General features: G+C 36.4%; 2 protein-coding genes and 2 pseudogenes across 3 annotated transcripts in view; 1 reads left to right on the top strand and 3 right to left on the bottom strand.

The window, feature by feature from the left end:
• The window catches only part of LOC104741497 (glutamate-1-semialdehyde 2,1-aminomutase 1, chloroplastic), a 2,944-nt gene extending 2,086 nt beyond the window's left edge, over positions 1-858 (bottom strand). The window contains exons 1-2 of one of the 2 annotated variants that reach the window (XM_019238358.1): positions 580-858; positions 10-392 (exon numbers count right to left, since the gene is read on the bottom strand). In XM_019238358.1, coding sequence (XP_019093903.1) covers positions 10-392; positions 580-759 — 563 coding nt within the window. In that variant the 5' untranslated portion in view covers positions 760-858. The remainder of the gene's footprint in view (positions 1-9; positions 393-579) is intronic. The other variant, XM_010462379.2, reaches the window with a different exon arrangement.
• LOC104757277 lies at positions 1,190-2,600 on the bottom strand (annotated as a pseudogene).
• Positions 4,603-7,921, top strand: LOC104741488. Its single transcript, XM_010462368.2, has 9 exons — positions 4,603-4,895; positions 5,263-5,654; positions 5,774-6,074; positions 6,164-6,394; positions 6,485-6,828; positions 6,938-7,015; positions 7,174-7,248; positions 7,448-7,551; positions 7,663-7,921. The coding sequence occupies exons 1-9, from the start codon at positions 4,637-4,639 to the stop codon at positions 7,664-7,666; spliced, it is 1,788 nt and encodes a 595-aa protein (XP_010460670.1). The 5' UTR covers positions 4,603-4,636; the 3' UTR covers positions 7,667-7,921.
• LOC104741476 overlaps positions 16,126-19,813 on the bottom strand; it is a 5,010-nt pseudogene continuing 1,322 nt past the window's right edge.

Here is a 19,813-nt window from a genome sequence, read left to right as displayed (position 1 = left end):
TGGTAACACCCTTCAAACTTGATGAACTTCTCTTTGTTAGTGAAGGCTCTGGCGAGACGGAGCACACCCATACAAGCTTCAGTACCAGAGTTGACAAAGCGAACCATTTCAATGCTTGGAACAGCTGATATAACCATCTCAGCTAAAACATTCTCTAAGAGACAAGGAGCACCAAAGCTTGTTCCTTTCTTCATCGTCTCAGCTAAAGCCGCGAGTACCTCATCATCAGCATGACCAATAATAGCTGGTCCCCAAGATCCAACGTAGTCAATGTACTCATTTCCATCAATGTCCCACATCTTACAGCCTTTAACTGAATCGATCAAAACTGGTTGACCACCAACAGATTTGAAGGCTCGAACAGGGGAATTCACACCTCCAGGCATTAGATTCTTTTCATGAGATTTAACAAAAAAAGATCATTTTTTTCCATTAGTCACGAAGAAACTAAACTAATTGAAATTCGAAAAGAGACAACTTTGCATTCCTGAACTAAGGATTGATCATTTTGGCGAGACTATAATTCACGAAATCAATGATTTTAGAATCAATCAAATGAAAAGGGCGAAATCAATATACCTTGGCAGCATTGAAAGCTTCCTCTGATTTCTGAAGAGTGAAACTTTTCTTCTTCTCGTCGACGGAAACAGACATCTTGATGCAGCATCGGTTAAAAGAAGAAGAAGAAGCTTTCTTCAAGATCTTCGAGTAGCACGAAAAACCTAAAGCAGTTCCCGATCCTGTAAGCGTCGCCGACATCTTTGCTCTGAAAGTCGCGGTCGGAGTTGTTGGGAATCCAATGTAGCGGGTGGGGCTTTTCTTTATTTTCAGAGGAAGAAGAAGAGAAGAGTCAACAAGATAAGGTGATGCCCACCCACCGGGTTTTTATATTTACCCGGTCGGGTTACCCAAGTCTCTCAAATCATTTATTTTAATTTATTTTATATTTCTGGTATTTTAATTTAATTGAAATTTTAAAATGTAGTATTATATACGACAAGTATTTGTAATATCACAAAACACGTCATCGTTCATCATTATTTGTTTTTTAAATTATGATCAATTCAAAGATATACATACATACACCATGCATGAATAAGATTTATTCATATATCCATAAGTCCTTGGAAGACTTTCATAGCCGAACCAGGAAGTCCAAGCAACACATTGATACTCTTTGTGTCACTGCCGCATGGCAAGAACAGAATCACTTCCTTCTCAGGTAAACCAACCGGTCCAGACACAACCGGTTCACCCCAACCGAAATCCTTTGTATGAAACGACAGTTTTGACCACGACGTGATAGGCTCGGCCTAGCTCGAGTCTCCTTGAAGTAATCAATCGCTGACCTCATGAAACCGTCGTTGACCATTTCAACGGCGCTTTTAACCAAACCCACAGAATGAGAAAGAGGGTTTGTGGTTACTTCACCTGCCTTTGTAACGCCTTAAGTGAACACAATCCCGTTTCCGGAGTATCCTTTAGGAAGTTCCGGAACGGCCTTGTAGGTCCTCGAACTCGTTGTGTGGGAAATCGATCTTTGGTGGAGTTTGTGGTCGGAGAAGTGTGCGGTCCAAGAAAGGTGGAAGAGAGAGAGGAAGGCCACGAGCAGTCTCGGCCCAAGAGTTGAGGAACTCCTTGGCTGCGATACCATCGAACATATTGTGGTTCATGCCTAGTCCTAAGCATAGTATACAATATATATATATATGCGATCAACTAAAAATGATTAATTCAGTCGTATTAACGAATGTTCTGCCCCAAGAAAACAAGAGTATATCCAAACATTATATGTTGATTTACATATTGGCAAATAATAATCCTGATAAATTATTTGGTCGACATTCACAATAATCTTCTAAATCGTCAATTTGGATTTGACTAAAAAATTATGTATTTGTTAGTGGGAATAATATTATATATGGGTTTTCTTTCTTATTATTAATTAGCGTATTTATGCATATGCATGATAATGAATCAATATTTAACACTCCTACTATATAATATACTTATTTGAAACCAATATCGGACCAACCTAGTATAGGTCATGTTCGTTCACTCACACAAAAACAGCAACCAAAAATAGTAATCAAACTCCTCACCTGAACAACCACGGGAGGGATCTCAAGAATATTCCTGAGTACCGGGAACGTCGTAAACCAGCTTTTCAAGAGTCTCTGGTTGATCAATCTCCGACATAGCCTTCTTTATCTTTTCTATCCCACAATTGGCATCAGCTTCCACCACGACAACTCCGTCTCCAGTGCAATCCACAGCGATCTTTCCTTCGGGGCTGATCGTGAGTCTCCCGGCGGCAGGATAGTAGTGAATTAACAAGAACCTCGGAGAGTGACTTCTTGATAACTTCATAGGATTCCTCGTTGGATCTTGAGTTTGATTTGAAGTAGTAGAAAGTTTTGACGATGATAGCGATGTTTTGATCAAGATTTGAGAGATAAAGACCTTTCGGAGTTTCAGAGCCTGGAGAGACAAGAACAGGTTCCTTTCGGGTTACAATGAGCTCGAATGAGTCGGCCATTTTTCAAGGAATCAGGGTATATATCTTCGGTAAAGAAAACTCTAAAGATGTAGTTTTGGAGAATTGAGGATAGATTTAATTTTCTAGGAGAATTTTATGAAAGGGGTTAAGTAGAGGCTAGGGTTTGAGGTTAATTATGGTACAAGCAAAGATTTCAGCAAATGGTAGAAGAAAGAAAAAAGAGAGCGAGCGAAAGACGTCTTGAGGAACACATGTTAATCTGACGACTTGAATACTTTTAAAATCTGGTATGATTAGAGGTGTTGTGACCAGTTTGATCGGTCAAATAGAACTGACTATGTAATTAAGCTTGGTTCAAAATAATCTTGCATGCATTACTAAAGTCACTGTTAAAAATGATAGGTTGACTGATCGTTTGTTTTTTTTTACCAGACTGATCCCATCTAAAATTGGGCGAATGTGATGCCGCTATTTCAAAAACTCAAAATTTTATCTAGTGTAATTTTGTTTAAACCGCAGAAGTGAGAAGTCTATGTAAAGGGGTCTATTATGTTGATTACGTTCAGTTCATAAACAAGGTCGCATTTGGATGATAGCTTTTCTTTAAATGTAACGATTCTTTCGATATATTGTGATTTAGTAGCATCAGTAGAATATTGTATAAATAAATAGCATTAGTTGTACCATCCCTATAGGCTATAGTTTTGTTTATTGAATGTAACTTGGCGTCAAGAAAAACTGAATTTACTTCTCCATCAAATCCAAAACTTTCATCAGGTAATTCTTTTTTTTTTTAACCTACAAAAGTTTCAACTTTCAAGTTCACCATTCCGTTCATGATACAACAAGCCACAAATCGGTAAAACAAAGAAGTAAAATTCCCCACAGTATCTGGCTATCAAATAAAACAAGGATTAATAAACCTAACAGGTAACAGCTACACAAGAATAAAAAGACACTTAAACTACATAATCAGAGTCAGACTCACTATAGAGATTACACAAAGTACAAAGTAAAGATTCGACACACTCTAAATTTTACCTCTGATTCAAACAAAAGTTGTGTCACAATTGCTGCTTTCCTTCACATCAGATTTTGAGAGAAGAGGATCAAAACTCCCAACCTTAATCCTTTTTCTCTTCTTCTTCCTTCTCTTCGTCACTTTCAGCCTCGTCTCCCTCTCCTTTTTCTTCTTCCTTCTCTTCGTCAAGAGGATCAAGGATATGTTTTTGATCAAGAAGAACAACAATTTTTTCATATTTGGAAACCTCTAAAAGATACATATATTCACCAGGGAGTTTTCTCGTTGATCCCTCTGTAACTTCAGTTGGCACTCTTCAGCCGTGCCAATGAGCTCATCCTGCAAGACCAGTCAAGTTACATGAGAGCCTAGATAAACCAAACCAGATGGAGGAGCTCCAAAAAAGTCTTAACGGGGATCATTTCAATAAAAGCATGGGCATATAGGTTTTGACTTGCCTTTCTTCCTTTTGTTGGGAGGCATTTCTCTCCGAGAAGGGTACGAAGCTACTCTATAGTCAAAGACTGAAAGTTTCACACTATGAGATTTCAAAGATTTTGATTGAGACGGGTGCATCATTATCATTTGAAGTTTTAGTAATTTATTTTTAACATTTTAACTAAAATTCTTTTATCAATATCTATGATGCATTAATTTCTGTTGCAGATATTGGAAAATCAAATGTTCAAATCTATACTAGTATTTTTTGAAATAAGTCATTGATTTCATAAGAATGATAATGTAATGACATTGTTGTATCCATATATATATGCATATATTGTGGTTCGAAATTTAAAAAACGGACATACTGTATATTAAAATGAAAAGTTTCTAACATCCCACATTGGGTAAAATGTTTAGAAAATGATTAAAAGTAATATTATAAATAAAATAGTATTAAATAAAAGTTATTATGTAAGTAAGTCAATGACAAAAGGCCCACTAGATGAGACCTGACCTTTACTGGATTATAGAAATAAATTTAACGATGTCGTAAGTCCACACCTTTACTGGATTTCACTGAAGCCCATTAGTTTGGTGTATATAAAAAGAAAGAAACCCTAATACGGATCGAGGGACTTGTGTCTGTTATTAGATTTTTAGGGTTAAGAGGGATGAGTAATCTCTTCTCAATGTGGTGGGAGGAACCGGCGAAGGCTGCTAAAATAGCGGTATGGTGGGACATGAAGGACTGTCCGATCCCAGAGGGTTATGATGCTCGTCTCTTCCGTCCGAGTTTAGAAGCGGCATTCAAGAGTGTTGGCTACTCTGGTCCTGTCTCCATCACTGCCTATGGCGACCAAACACAAACCGCTGATCACATCCTGCGAGTGCTCTCTTCCACTGGAGTCGCTGTTGCACATACCAGACCCGGTAAGTCCAAATTTTATCGATCTCTGGAAATTTCCTCTAAACTGGAAGTAGCACTGACACGGGAACAGGTTCGGTAGTACTATAATAAAACTACACTCTTTTTTGTGTGTTTTTGCTCTGTTCTGTTTATTTCTTTTATTTAATAAACTCACAAATAAAATAATAATTAGTAAAATAATTTAGCAAACGCTTAATAAGTTAATAGCTGACTTAATCCTTTTTTTTTTCCTTGGTACTTTCTGGAACAGAAAGCACATTTCACCTCACTTTTTGTGTTTTTGCTCTGTTTTGTTTTGGTTAAGCAAACGGTTAATACTTTAATTTAGCTAAAGTAATCTCTTTTTCTTTTTTTTTTTCCTTGGAACAGAAAGCACAAACGCACTCATGTATGCGGATATGGTGGAATGGCGAGGTAAAAATCCTGCTCCGGCTTCAATGATGATCATATCCAATCAGGTGCACACTGTCTTCGCTTGGGATCTGGCCCGGCTACAACAACGGACGCTATACAACCTTTTTCTGGTTTCTTCAATCGAGTATCGGTTTATGACAATCCTGAAAACTTGTAGAGAGTGGGTTTGGGAAAAATTACTAGGCTACGCGGATGATGAGTCCAGAAGCGCACCACTTGTTCAGGAGAAGCGCAGTGACACGGGCGAGTTATCATCTGCCACGCTTTACTGCAAATCTTGCAACTTCGATTCCCAAAGCCCTGAAATTTTCAGGAAGCATCTCTCGAGTTATAAGCATAAACGACAAGTACGTATCCTCTATCTATCTCTCTCTCTAAATATATATACTTGTATATCATCAATTGTTTCATTGTCTACTACATATTTTGAGCAACTACCTCTGTTTCCACTCTCTCTGTCAAGCAGGAGGATATAGACCCTACGGATACAGCAGTTGACTGTGTAACAGAGGAGTGGGCAAAGGAATACCCGGCGACGCCTGAATACGCGACAGCTCAGATAGCGGTGTGGTGGAACTTGTTTCAATGTCCGATCCCCAAGGGATATGATGCTCGCCGGGTCCGGCCGAGTTTAGAAGCGGCATTCAAGAATCTTGGCTACTCTGGTCCTGTCTCCATCACTGCCTTTGGCGACCTAAACCGTATCCCTGATCACCTCCTGCGAGGGCTCTCTTCCACTGGAGTCAATGTTGTGCATTCCTTTTACGGTTAGTCCATCTTTTGGAATTTAGGGCGGTTTAAAAATATTCATCGTCTATGCCTACTGATCAATAGCTGCTTTCCTTTGTTGAAACAGCTAACACATGCACTGTAATTTATGAAGATATCGAGATTTGGGTAGATTCTAATCCTCCTCCGGCTACTATAATGGTCATAACGAATAGTTTGGAACCGGTCTATTCACCTTGTCTTGTCACGCTACTACAAGTGCACAAACACAAGCTTTTTCTGGCTTATTCATGGAGGCCTCGCAAAATGTCTGCCCTGCTCACTTCTGCCGAGTGGTTCTGGGAAAGCTTACTTGCAGGTGTTTATTTTGTCTGTCCTCTCATCGATCATCCATCCAGTACTGTTTGACATAACCATTAAACTAATTACGATAATTTCTTTTCCACAGTTTCAGAGACAAAAAAACACGTTCTTCAGAAGTGCAGTACAAGTCAAAGTTTTGCCACAGTTTCAGAGACAAGAAAACACGTTCCTCACAAGTGCAGTAAAAGTGAAAGTTTTCCCACTCTTTCAGAGGCAAGAAAACACTTTCTGAATTGCAGTGAAATTGAATTTTTATGCACAGTTTCAGAGACCAGAGTACACGTTCGTTCAGAGTTAAAAAGCCACGTTTATCAGAAGTTCAGTGAAAGTGAATCCACCTCAGTATTTTATTGCGAAATTTGCTACTGTTATTACGAAAGCCTTGATGATTTCAGGACGCATCTCTCAACTGAAGAACATACGCGACGAGTAAGTATCCCTCTCTCTCTCTCTATTTCTCTCTCTCTCTTTCTGTCTCCTTGTATCATAATTAACATTGTTTCATTGTTTAACTGTTTCCACTCTCGTCGTCAAGCAGGATGGTCGTTTTATTGGGTATTTTCAACCCAAGGAGAATGTTCATTCGGCCGAGTACGATCCACAGGCTTGGCGAGAGGCAAGTTTTTTTTTGTTAATGTTAAACTAAAGATTTGTTGCTAAAAGGCACTAAAACATTAATTGAAAGAAGAAAGTGTGCTTCTTGATTCTGTCGTAGAGACAGATTAAAAAAAAAAAAAAAAAGTCCCATGTTTCATTCGTATACAATGTTGTTAGGTACACGAGATGAGACGTAAGTTGAAGAAGCAAACTAAATCAGCCGAGTACGATCGAGGGCATTGGCTCCAACAGGCAAGTTTTTTCTTAAATGAAAACTAAATATTTTCAACAGATAGAAAGCATGTAATTGGTTTACTGGCTCTGTTTTGTTGCTACAAAGGCCCTAAAACATAGAAAAAAAAAAAAAAGTGTGCAGTAGAAGGGACTGAGATAAATAAATAAAAGTCCCATGTTTCCAAATGCTCATGTTTCATTGTTTGATATGTTGTAGGAAGAACGTAGGAAAGCATTCCGGACTATTTTTCCTCTTCGTTTACGTCTTACTAATCGTGGACGTAGTAGACCTCGACGAAAATCTCAAACCTGCAAGAAAGAGTAATGTTTTTTATAAATATATATATTAGTAATTTAAAATTAAGCCTGAAAGTCTCATGTTGTCACTTTTCCAAGGGCTCATTGTTTCATTATTTGATATAATCTTTGTAGGTAGAAGAGATCAAACGTAGGAGGAAAGTATTGGGGACGGGTTTTCATTTACGTCATACTTTAATCGAAAATCTCAAACCTACAAGAAAGAGCGGTGTGAAATTGTTACCAAGTCCGTCATCACTGTGTAATTTTTCGTTTGTAGTCTTTCAATTTGAAGCACTATTGTATTTTTCATTTCGTTTTGCTTGTTTAAAAACAATGCTTATATAAAGCAAGTTACTGATGGTAAACTGAAGGTTGTTGTTTTTCAAATTTATTTGAATGCCATAGAAATCTTTTCAAGTTTCAACTTCGAAAGGAACGCCATCAGAAAACCTCCTCCCTCTTCTATATCTTGGCCCATACGGAGAGTTCAACACCCTCACCGTTTGATATACACAGTAAGCAAGCCATTACATAATGGGACGTGTACATAACGGGACCTTTTCACCTTCTGAATGTTCCTTCCTTAACCGCAGCGTTTTTAGACATTTTCCGGCTAAACGCCGCGTTTTGTAGAGGAAGTCTCTAAGCGAGTTAGAGAGTCTCTTTTGTGCTGTTGTCGTCGACTCGTCTCTACCGGAAGTATGATCAAATTAGCTGCTATGATTATCTGTTTATATGGGTTGAAAAGGTCTGAGTAAGAAGATCAGACGAACTGTTTGTATGGTTGTCTGTTTGAGATAAGGCTGATGATTTCTGAACTCTTGCCTACAGGATCGATCTTGGACACCTCTACACGCTGCTGTATTTAGATCTTATAGTTGGTCAGCTAACGTATGTTGTGAAAAAAAGATGGCTTTTTCTTCCTCCTCCTCAAAGTCATCTTGTTTATGATAGGCAACTGTTTCTTTTATCCTATTGGTCATGTAACCTTTCTGTGAAGTGTCTGTGATCCACATTTCTTCTTCACTCATGTGTTAGCCTTATAGTTAGATGATTTTTTGCAGGATACATGAAGAATTGTGTTTATATAACATCTTTGAAGAGGTGAAGTAAACTTAATTCCCCGCTTTTAAGAAGGTAAATCAGCTGGTCTTTCCCTCAATCTGTAAGCTCTTCCTTCACCACGTCTTTAATTCACATTAGACCACCTCGCTTGAGTGCATTCAAGAACCCGGTGAAGTTATCTTTGTTCCCAGTGGGTGGCATCATCAAGTATCTCTCTCCCTCTTTCTCTTTCCCTCTCATTGTATTTACACCAACATTGTGTTTCTAATTTTCTATATAAGGAAATATGAAACTGAACTAAAATATGAAGTTGTCTGCTTGAGTTTCAGTGGGATTTACTGTGGAAGGACTTACAAGGACACTGAAGAGTCAGTAGAAGATATATGTGATGATTTTGAAGCTATTTTCCAGCGCAATCTTGCTGCCAACAACACAGGTTCATGCATCAGGACTAGGAAGCATGTTAGGAAGCTTCCACATTTTAAATAGAGAAATTCCACATTTTGATATGGTTCTCTGCATTGTAAATGTTAGGAAGCTCAGTCATCAGGAGGACTAGGAAGCATGTTAGACTCTTCGAATCCATCGTCAGCCTACATACTGGCTGCTGGCTGCACTATCGCCTCTCTCAGCCTCACGACCATCCTCAAAAGTGTCCTCGTTGCGAGTCAACACACACTAAGTTCTGTTACGTACACCAACATTGTTCTTGTTGTTGCTTCTGTTGTCATGAACATATATCTACCATTGCATTTAACAGTTTTCTTTTTCTTGTATATAAACATATCAACTCACTTGTTGTGTGACTCTCTTGTAGATCATAGAGAAGGCCGCCGAGGGACAGGAAGTACGAGTAATCGACACAGATGGGATATTAGAGCTTGTGATAGGATTTGCTACCGCCTCTGCCTACTACTGAAACTGAAACTCATAAAGATAATGATGAAGAAGAAACAGACAACGTTGAACAGTCGTAACATGCAAATAAAGTTTTCGAGTTGTTTATCTTTTTAGCTTAAAATATATATATAGGAATCGAAATTCGTAAACTAAATTGTGCACCATGCATGTAGAGAGATTAGGTCCATTACTTTCGTGATTTACAAAACATAGAGGTATACGACCCACAAAAGTAGAGAGGAATATATTCTACAATTATACTAAGAAAAACAAAACAAAAACAAAAAAAGGAATACTAGACCTTATTTTATATACTTTTTTCTTGTCGAATATTATTTCAAATTTTCGTTGGATAAGCATAAGGTTTGACATCCTGACATATAACAAAGTAGGTATCTCAATTCTCAACCTTTTTGAAAGCATATGTAATCCATTCCATTTTCACTGATAAATTAAAGATAGGGTATAGAAATATTCAAAATTCGTATACATATGGTTGAGTTGGACTATATACTACATAATCAAAATTTTCGTATATTAGACACGTATTCGGATCATGGTGTTAATGAACATTCAAGAAGAAACACACTATTGTTGGTTTGTGATCTCAATTAGACATAGCCTCAGTTCATTAATGTGATGGTTTAGTGGTGATCATCACTGTAAATGAATACTAGCTATTGTGTTTGATCAGTTACGTTGGTTTGGCTTAAGCATGAAGCTGTTAGTAAGTTGGAATAATTTTTGATATGCTTCTACTGCTTTCCTTAATTAGTACCACCTATACGAAATTGTAAATTCCTTAAGAATACTCGATTTACTAGCTAGTACTCCATCTGCCTAACGCTAGCAAATCACACAATTCTCTCGAGCTTTCGACATATTTACCTATATACTCTATTTTTTTCAAATGTTGTACATTGTATATCAACATCATATGTTATCTCGTACGTTAAGACTCATAATTTCATGATGATGTAACGAACAAATAACGAGTGATGCAATGCAATGGAACAAAAGATACGCGGGCGGGATAGATACAGTTTTATTATCTTTAAAAAGTGGGTCTCGCTAGCTAAATTGTGGAGATATATATATATATATATATATATATATATATATATATAAATGTGCCAAAGAAATTGTCTTATTCTCTCTTCACACTATTCTCGATGCCCTTTTATTCCTCTTTCCTTTCTTTTTAGTATTAGTTTTTAGTTTTTTAAAAAAAAAAAATATCATGTGATGAATCAACTATGAAGTATTCTCCCTAGATCCTTACAATCTTCAGTTTCCCACTTGTCACATAAAGTTACGAAGCTTTCTCTTTAAGGTTATTTGTATTTTCGGGTCATTACCTAATTACCCAATACAATTGTGTGATGCGAATGATTAACAGTATGTAATGTGTCCTCTAAATGAAGTTTGTATTCGTGTAATCTAGGTTATGACTAGGTCTGGGCTTTGTTCACACAGTATTTTTCTCGTTTTGACGACCAATCCTACATATTAAGCTATTTTTATCATTCATTTGATTTGTAGGTATCAAATCTCTGTCGTAACATCATATATTGTAAATTTGTAATATAAACGCTTCATGGGGATCTCTTAGAATCTGCATTTTGTAATGTGTAATTTGGACAAAACACCAAACTAATTATGTTTTTTTTTTTTTTTTCATTTTCTTAAGTATCAAAAGACTGTGTAGTGCACCCAAAATTCATGGAAAACCTAGCTAATCTCTTCCGTATCTTTTTGATGTATTGTTTAGTTCGGCAAACTCTTAAGGATCTTGTATTTTCTATTTTATTTGTTCTTATTGAACTTAAGTGAATCGCAAGGGTTAATTAATATGTATATATGTATTCCACCACAAAATATGCAATCTCAAACTCGCTTTAATTTGATTATTTGATAACTAAACTGTTTCTTAATTAAATGAATTTTCATAAATACACTCAATGTTATTATTAGTACTAGGATAGTACCCGCGCTACGCCGCGGGATTGTTTTATATTTTGGTTTTATTTTATTATTTTTAGATAATTTTATATGTGTTTGTAACTAAAAAACATTATTAATATATTTTTTGACAATGTTCATTGATAATATTTTTGGTTTTAGGTTTTTGTTAATTGACCAGACTTGATCAGATATCACATTTTATTTTATTTTATTTAAAATGGACCTCAAATTAATTGTTATAGAGATTTAAAACAAGGAAACCTTGAATTTTTGCAAATGCTTCGGGGAGCAATCAGTTTCCGACCAGATTAATCAAGTCTATCAATTTTAGAACAGACGGAGGATTCTATCAATTTCTTTTCAAAAAACTATATTCAAAACAAATAACTCAAACCAACATAAAAGATATTTTCTTTTATATATAGGAAAATTAAGCTAAGATTTTATTTAAAATTTTATAATGATAAACATATATTAATACAGTCATTTACAGTATTATTAACTGAAATGAAAGTAAAAATAAGTAATTCGTGATGGAACTTAGTCGACGGCATGCTATTTTGGTTTTCTTTATGGATCAAACTTAAAACATTGTTTAGAATAATAAAATAAGATTTTTGTTTTTTTCTTAAAGTAAAATAATTTTCAGTAAAAGAAAACATAAAAAAGAAAATTCATAATCTTGTATTTTTGGTAGAAAGATGTTTACTATATTCCAATTCTACAAGTTTATAAAATGCTCAATCTTATTTATCTTAAACTAAATAATTATTAAAAATAGTTCACGGTGTAGCGCGGATCTTACCTAGTATTCTTAAATATTGCAAATTAACCAACTTCAATTCTACAAGTTTTTTCTCTTTTTTTTCGTCAATTTTAATATGAAGAATTCCCGTGAAGATTATATATTCTCCAAGACTCCAACCATAATGAAAATCGAGATCTTAGCATATATATAAGTATTCTTCTCTTATTAAAACAATCTGTACGAGAATATATCAATACAATATTTGGGTCAGGATGACTACACCTACGATACTATCAACTCAGTCATCCCTTAATACGAGTCTTTTTCGGCTAGTTTCTGAAATTGGTTGTAAACCAATCACGTTATTTTTTCTTTGTTTTCACATTTACTCATCGGTTGGGCTGATTTGAGAAGAATATGAATTTGTGGACTCCACTACAACTTATTTTAAGTCTACTAATCTTAAAAACTAAGCCCAACAAAATAAAATCAAAATGACATGGAAAAAAGAGATTTATTGTAGGTTGAAACATGTTGAGTTGTATTATTTGAAATGTTTTTATTGACTAACGATTTTACTGAGATGTCAAGCTGAGAAGAGCCTAAAATGCTGAGTTGTCAGATGAGGAGAGCAACACATTCTAGTTTTATTGTATTGATACTGGCAAGACTACTTCGAAGTTTGAGCCTCGAAGGTTATTAATCCATGGAAGCCGGCTAAGGGAGAAACTTTTACATACAAAAAAAAAAGAAAAAAGAAGAGAGTTATTCAGAGACAAAAAGAAAAAAGAAAAGAAAACAGATTATAAATAACCTCTTTTCTTTGATGATCAGTTAAGGGAAATACTTTCCTAACAGTTAATGCATCGTTAACCACATTTAACATTTTGCAGGATAGTAATTAATAGTATTATATTTTTATTTAATAAGGTTTGAAAAGAGAAAAACAAATTCATAACTTTAGACTATTTTTATCCTACCGTCGGGTAAATAATCTGGTTAATTAACAAGCGTAATGCTTAATCTAAAAAAACGAAATCTGTTTATTGAAAAGCACTTTTACCAATGTTTTCAAAACCGGACCGGACCGGTGGTCGAACCACGTTAACCCGCGAACCGGCAACATGTCTGGGTTGGGTTAATATCAAAACCCAAAAGAAATTGAACCGATAAAAAACCATATCAACCTGCCAAAAAACCAAAAACCGGTGAACCATTTAACCGGATAAAACCAGGTTCTACTTTTTTTTGGTAAAAATGAGTGCAATTAATTTAATTAATTACCTTTTCTAGTTTTTTTCTTAGCAAATTAGCAATAGTAAGATTTATTAGAGAATGAAGATTGAATGTTCTACACTCTTATCTCTTATTGTTTTTAAATTTGAATTTTTAAAATATTTTATTAGTACTGGTTACACTTTGAGTTTGTTACACTTTGAGTTTATTACTTTTTAAGGTTTTTTTAAAACATTATGATTATTGAAGTATTTTATTTGGCATATCCAATTATATCATAGTTATAATTATTGAAAAAAATAGAAAACCTATTCATACCTATTATTTATAAAAATATCATCAAAATCAATTAAACCCAATTGACCCCAGTCGAACCATATTGACTCATGATCCAGAAGCTTTCCGGTTCAGTTACCGGTCCGGTTTTAAATACATTGACTTTTACTTACAGCTCTCAAACTTGTGTCTCTTCTTTATCATCGGATCAAACTCTTTAACCTTTATTTCGAAATCCAATAATAAGAAAATATCAAAAGTGGTTTTGTTAACTCTTTGAATAATTTACTAATGATTCAGGGCAGTCAGAAAAACAAAAAACTTGAACCATATTATTAACAAACAACACATGTAGGAAAAGTGACATGTGGCAAGAGAATAGATATTTTGCTTGAGAGGAGCGAGCGAGTGGAAACCCATCCCATTACTAGTCTAGTCTCTAGTCCAGTCCCAGTAGGCAGTAGTGGACTAGACACAGACAAAACTTACGATAAAAATATTAGGAATTGTCTCTCACTTTTGTCTCTGTTGTGTGACGATCAAGCCGCTATTTCTGAACCCATCCGACGGCTCACCTTGTTCGTTTAGGTCCCATGGCTTTAGTCGTAACCGTTGGATTTGGTAAAGACGATTTGGTCAAGTTGACGTAGACCCACCCTAAGAATGTGGGTCCGAAGATTTTGGAACCACCGACGCTTTCTTTTTCCTCCTTCTCCGCCACATCCGTATCTCTATACACTTATTAACTTATAGAGAGACATTTCAAAATGCTTAATGTATCAATAATTGAATTACCGAGAGATACATTAAGCATTTTTCTTCGAAATAACGTTTTATTAATTTGAAATGATTTATAGTAATATATAAAAGACCCTATATAAAATACTACAGTATTAAACTTGGAAAAAAAAAAAAAAAAGAAGAAAAAAACATATAAGTGTGTGAACTAATAATAGTATTAGTAACTTAAGTAGTAGAAGTAGCTTTGAGTGGAGACAGCAATCCCGAGGAGAAGAAGGGTCTTCTTGTCGCTTCCTTCTTAAACACATCCCAACCCCCAAACTCTTCCTTGCCTTCTCATCTCATTTCTCTTCTCCTCCCTCTCCCTCTCTCTCTTGATTCTGTATATTGTCTCTCTTAAAATGGGTCTCACTTCTCTTCACAATGTTTTTGTATATTGTCTCTTTTCCAAATGAAGATATATAGGACTTCAACCAATTCAAGCTAAATTATTTTGTTAACTATAAACACAAAAATGACAAAATATTATGAAGATCTGTTTGTGTTTTATACGTACTTCATTAAAATTTGAAATTTGGCGGCACTCTAAGGAATATTCCAGTTGGGGATGGATGCCGGAAAAACAAGAAACCAGGTTCCTCTAAATCCTCCTCCTCCACTTCTTCCGGCAAAAAGCCATCCAACATCGTTACCACTAATACCACTGATCTAATTAGCACATTCTCATCAAAATTACCAAAACTCACCTCTAGGATTTTCACATTTTGGTGGGCTCAACTCCGGAGCACAGTAACGTTGGTTTCTTGGAGAGCAAGTATGGGGGGGGGGTTTACTTTCGCAGAGCCCTAGACCTACTGATTTCCTGGACAGTAATTAAGTATGATCTTATGGGAGGGAATAATGACAACGACCTGGTCATGGTTGATCATGGAAGTAACGGAGATCATCATCATCACAATAATCATCACATCACAAGGGTCTGAATCACACGGGTTAGATCTTAATAACAACAATGGTGGATTTTAATGGGATTTCTCCGGGAAGCAATGGAAATGGAGGTGGTCTCATGGATATCTCGGCATGCCAAAGACTTATGCTATCCAGTTATGACCATCTAACATTATAATCGTCAAGAAGATCATCAAAGGGTAACTACAATAACGGATGTGAAGCCAAATCCGAAGTTGTGTTATCGCTTGATTGGCAGCAAGATCAATGCTACGATCCAATGGTGGTAACGGAGGCGTAGGAAAATCTGACGATGGTGGCTATATATATATATCAACGGTGTAGGTTCACGGTTTGATGAATGGCTCCTCGACTAAAACAAACTCCTTGGTTTGATAAATTAATCAGAACGTTTTTCTCTTGTCGTAAGTAATGAGTAGTAGTAGAGAAGCAATTAAATTTATGTACCGAGGTTTGTTTGCTTAGACAGTCTTACTTATAGTTACTTTCGTAATTATTATCGCTAGTTACGAGAGTAATCTTGATTAGGGTATTCAGAGAGATACTGTATATCGGTTTTGTGTGTGTTCGTGTGGTTGAGGTGTAATGTTACTTGATATATATACTGCTATATATTTGTCCACTTTACTTTCAATAACTAAGCTTTCATACGAATTAAAATAAACAAGTTAACATATATTCTTATTGTCATCAACTAGTAGAGAAGCAATCAAATTATATCTGACAGTGAAGAAGATAAGAAACCTTCAGATTGGAATACATCGCAAGAAGAAATTGAAAGATAGAAAAGCTAGTGCAGGCACATAAGTGTTCCACAACATAAAGTAAGTACACCATAAGTTCATTACTCTCAAGATTGAATTGTGTTCATGAATTTATATCAAAAGATCAACCTGTTGATGAATTTAGGGAATGATCGATAATGATCAAAAAGGAAGCATCACTCTGCATAACTTTGCCGCCCAGCTTCATCAATTGGTGGTGCAGTTATAAGCACAATCAACATTGTAGGTGAACATTTCTACAAAACAGAGTCATTAATGCTTCAGAACCATTCACATAAGGAAGACATTGTCAAGAAAAGACAATGCAAGTGAGAGAGGATCATAGAAGGCATATAAAAAAAGAAACCTTCAAATGCTGAACGATTCTTCTGACATTATCTTTGGTACTCTGAGCCCTAAGAAAAAGAGAGTAGAGAGTAGAAAACACACTGAGATATAAGGCACACCAAAGCAACTTACAGTGTCAAGAAGAAGAGCTCTCATCATCTCAAATCTACATATTTTCATACTTGAACCAGTTCTTTCATTTCAGAGAACACTGATCATCCATGAAAATGTCATCAACAAACTGACACATCCTAGACTTATATATATGTCAAAACATTCAGAACTGAATCCAGAGTTACAGAGTAGGCACTAAGCAACACAAACAGATGTGTAATGTACTTAGAGAAACACATGGATCCAGAGGTACTCAAAAGACCTATCAGATTCACACTCAAAGTCATAATCATTAATCACAATCACTACAGCAGATCTTGAAGAAAACAATCCAATCAAATCTCAAATTCAACATTGAAGACTCGAGAAAGAAAGAGAGGGAAAGAAGAGTACTGACGAGAGGGAAAATGTGATGAAGCAAGAAGCGAGCCCATCGGGGTGTCGTAGCAAGAATTGCAGCTAACCGAGAATAGAGAAGAATATCATGAAGCCTGCAGCTATCTGGACAACCCTTCGACTGCCAACTCGTGTCAAGGCCCATAATCCTGCATTTTCTCTGCAGTAAAGAGCAAGAAAACCAACTTTCATACCAAAATATCTAGAGAAATTTAATAATATCAGATCATTAGTTTAATCATCTCTGAGATGCTTACACAGAGACAGAGGAACCAGCTCCAGTGCCAAACAACGACCCTGATATTAGAATCGCAACTCCCTGTTCCACAAAACATAGCATAAAACACTTCAGAATTCGATCAATATAGATTCAGCAACATCAGAACTTCAAATGTAGCTGAGTTACCTGCCAGCCAACACCGCGGCTGAGAATAGATGGCGTTGCACTTGCGTATATCTCGAGACAGAGACAAAAGCACCGGTTGACGTTAAAGTTCAGCCAGACACAGAAGAAACAAGAATGAATAAACAGAATAACAGAGCATAATCATTGTGTTTTTGAAAGATTAAAACGTGAAGAAGATAATCACAGACCTCAACTAGAGAAACAGAAGAAGCCATCATCATTGCAAAAGCTTCTCCAGCATCAAACGACGGGGCACTCCACTGGAAAGGCCATGGAACTCTTATCCTGAGTTTAAAAAACTAATGTTAACAATGAATCCAATGAGATCACACTTATCTTTTGATAACTCTATTTCTTCATGCTCTTTTGTTCTGCTTAATACTACAAAATTATGGTGGAAATGTCACTAGAGCTGCGTTGTAACCACTTACCATGGGGCAGCACCTATGATTCCAGCACGATCTGTCCTGCAACTTGTTTGTGTAGTTGGTGCAGCACCATTGTAAGCGCCACCAACTGTAAGAAGATGAGCATAGATCCACACAATCACCACAGCGAAACGGTCAAACACATTTTTCCCTGATTTGATCACATGAGGCAGGTACTGCAGCAGGAAACATGAACACATGAGATCAGGTAACCGTAGTAATTATAGCTTTTGATTTTGGCAGTTAGACAGGTTTTAATCTGCTAAGTGAGTTACCTGTGAAACGAATACTAGAATAAGAAGCTCAGGCAGTCCAATCTCTCTATGCATTTAGCAACCTGAAATGTAAAAAAGGGATATTAACAAACTGAAGAAATAAAGAGTTTCTAGTCTGCTCATAAGTGCTCATTAAAACTGTTTGTGTTTCAGTGCATTTAGAGTAGACTTACCCCCGGGAAACCAAACTCATACAGCCCAAAACCAACGAGACCCACCAGGGGAACAGCTGAAATAGGACTTAAGAACCTGAAAATGATATACAAAAGAAATTAACAACGCCTCGTCATTAATGCAATGCTGAAGACATTTTCTGAGAAAGCTAATGCTGTGGAAGCAAATCAAATATCTGAGAGATTGAGACCATATTTTTTCTCCAGACTAACCTAACAACATTACGCCAGAGACCACTGAAACCAAGAATCATCTGAAGGGTAGAAGCAACAATCAAGGCGCCTTGGGTTGCCCGCATTATCCTCTCAAAGCGCTAAAAACAAAGCAAAACATATTCTTTGTTGTTATAACAGCACCAAGATAGGGTCATAGAGATGATGAAATCAAACATGATAAACTAAAAGAAAGCAAGTCATAAAGTCATACCTCAATAGGATTTGAGGTATCACTGAATCTGCCAGAGAGGATGATTGAAATGGTTGTCGGTACAAAGGTGTAGGAAGCTCCAATAACAGCAGGCAACCTAGTCCCGAACAGCGTTTGGAGCAGTGTGTTGATTCCAGCAACAAAGAGAATAGTCTGGATCACCTTTGCCTTCTCTTCCTGAAATTACACAAGATCAAATTCATTTACAGTTACAGACACCAATTAATTTGCTTACTTCATTATTATTATTAAGTAAACGCTGTTGAGGACTTACGTATCCGCCTCCCATTTGGGGAACAAGAGCAGTAGGTATGAGCACTGTTGTGCCAAGCATCACAAGATAATGTTGAAATCCAAGAAGAATAGCTTTCAGCTGAAACACAAGCATGAAGAAACTATCTAAGTATTTATGGAAGCTACAAAACTCCAAACCAACTCATTGCAACACACTGTCTCTGGATTTGGGGTTTAAACCGATTAATCCACCAAAGAAGCTAAAACATTGAAACAAGTCTAGATGTGTGATTGAACATATGGAAGAGATTAAAATAGTAACTCATTATCATTCAAACATTACCCCAGAGAGTGATAATAAAAGAAGACAAACCCCACAAATTTAGCAACAGATTAGGTAAGACTAAGAAGAGTGAAGAAGAAGAAGAAGAAAAAGACAAATCTAACGAGAATCGAACAAGCTCTTACAGGTAAAACAAGAGTTCGTCGTCGACACATTGTTCAAAAGTAAAATCCCACCGACAAAGAAATCTCTAAGAAACAGAAGAAGAAGAAGAAGAAGCTTTACAAACTTGGAATCTAGAAGAAGAAGAGAGAAGAGAGAAGAAGGCTTACGCCAAGGGGGAGGACTGGTGATACAGTAAGAAATGTTGTGGAGTTGATCTTTAGGAGGATGAGGTTGAGGTTCATCTGCTTTGGGTGCTGGAGCTCCACCCCCTGCCATGTTTAACCTCTCTTAACCTCTCTTTCTCTCTATATCTCTGCTATAAACAATGAACAGAGAGTAAGAGAAAAGCTCTCCACTCCCCCCCCCCCCC

Source organism: Camelina sativa, chromosome 2, assembly GCF_000633955.1.
Source record: "Camelina sativa cultivar DH55 chromosome 2, Cs, whole genome shotgun sequence".
Lineage (NCBI taxonomy): Eukaryota > Viridiplantae > Streptophyta > Magnoliopsida > Brassicales > Brassicaceae > Camelina > Camelina sativa.
The sequence above is the reverse complement of the archived record's forward strand: the minus strand, read 5'-3'. Positions and strand labels throughout refer to the sequence as shown.

Excerpts from the sequence above, each read along its gene's own strand:
- LOC104741488 (XM_010462368.2), top strand. The coding sequence starts at position 4,637 with ATGAGTAATCTCTTCTCAATGTGGTGGGAGGAACCGGCGAAGGCTGCT. Across the intron at positions 6,075-6,163 it reads TGTTGTGCATTCCTTTTACG|CTAACACATGCACTGTAATT; the intron begins GTTAGTCCATCT and ends TTGTTGAAACAG. Across the intron at positions 7,016-7,173 it reads ATCCACAGGCTTGGCGAGAG|GTACACGAGATGAGACGTAA; the intron begins GCAAGTTTTTTT and ends CAATGTTGTTAG.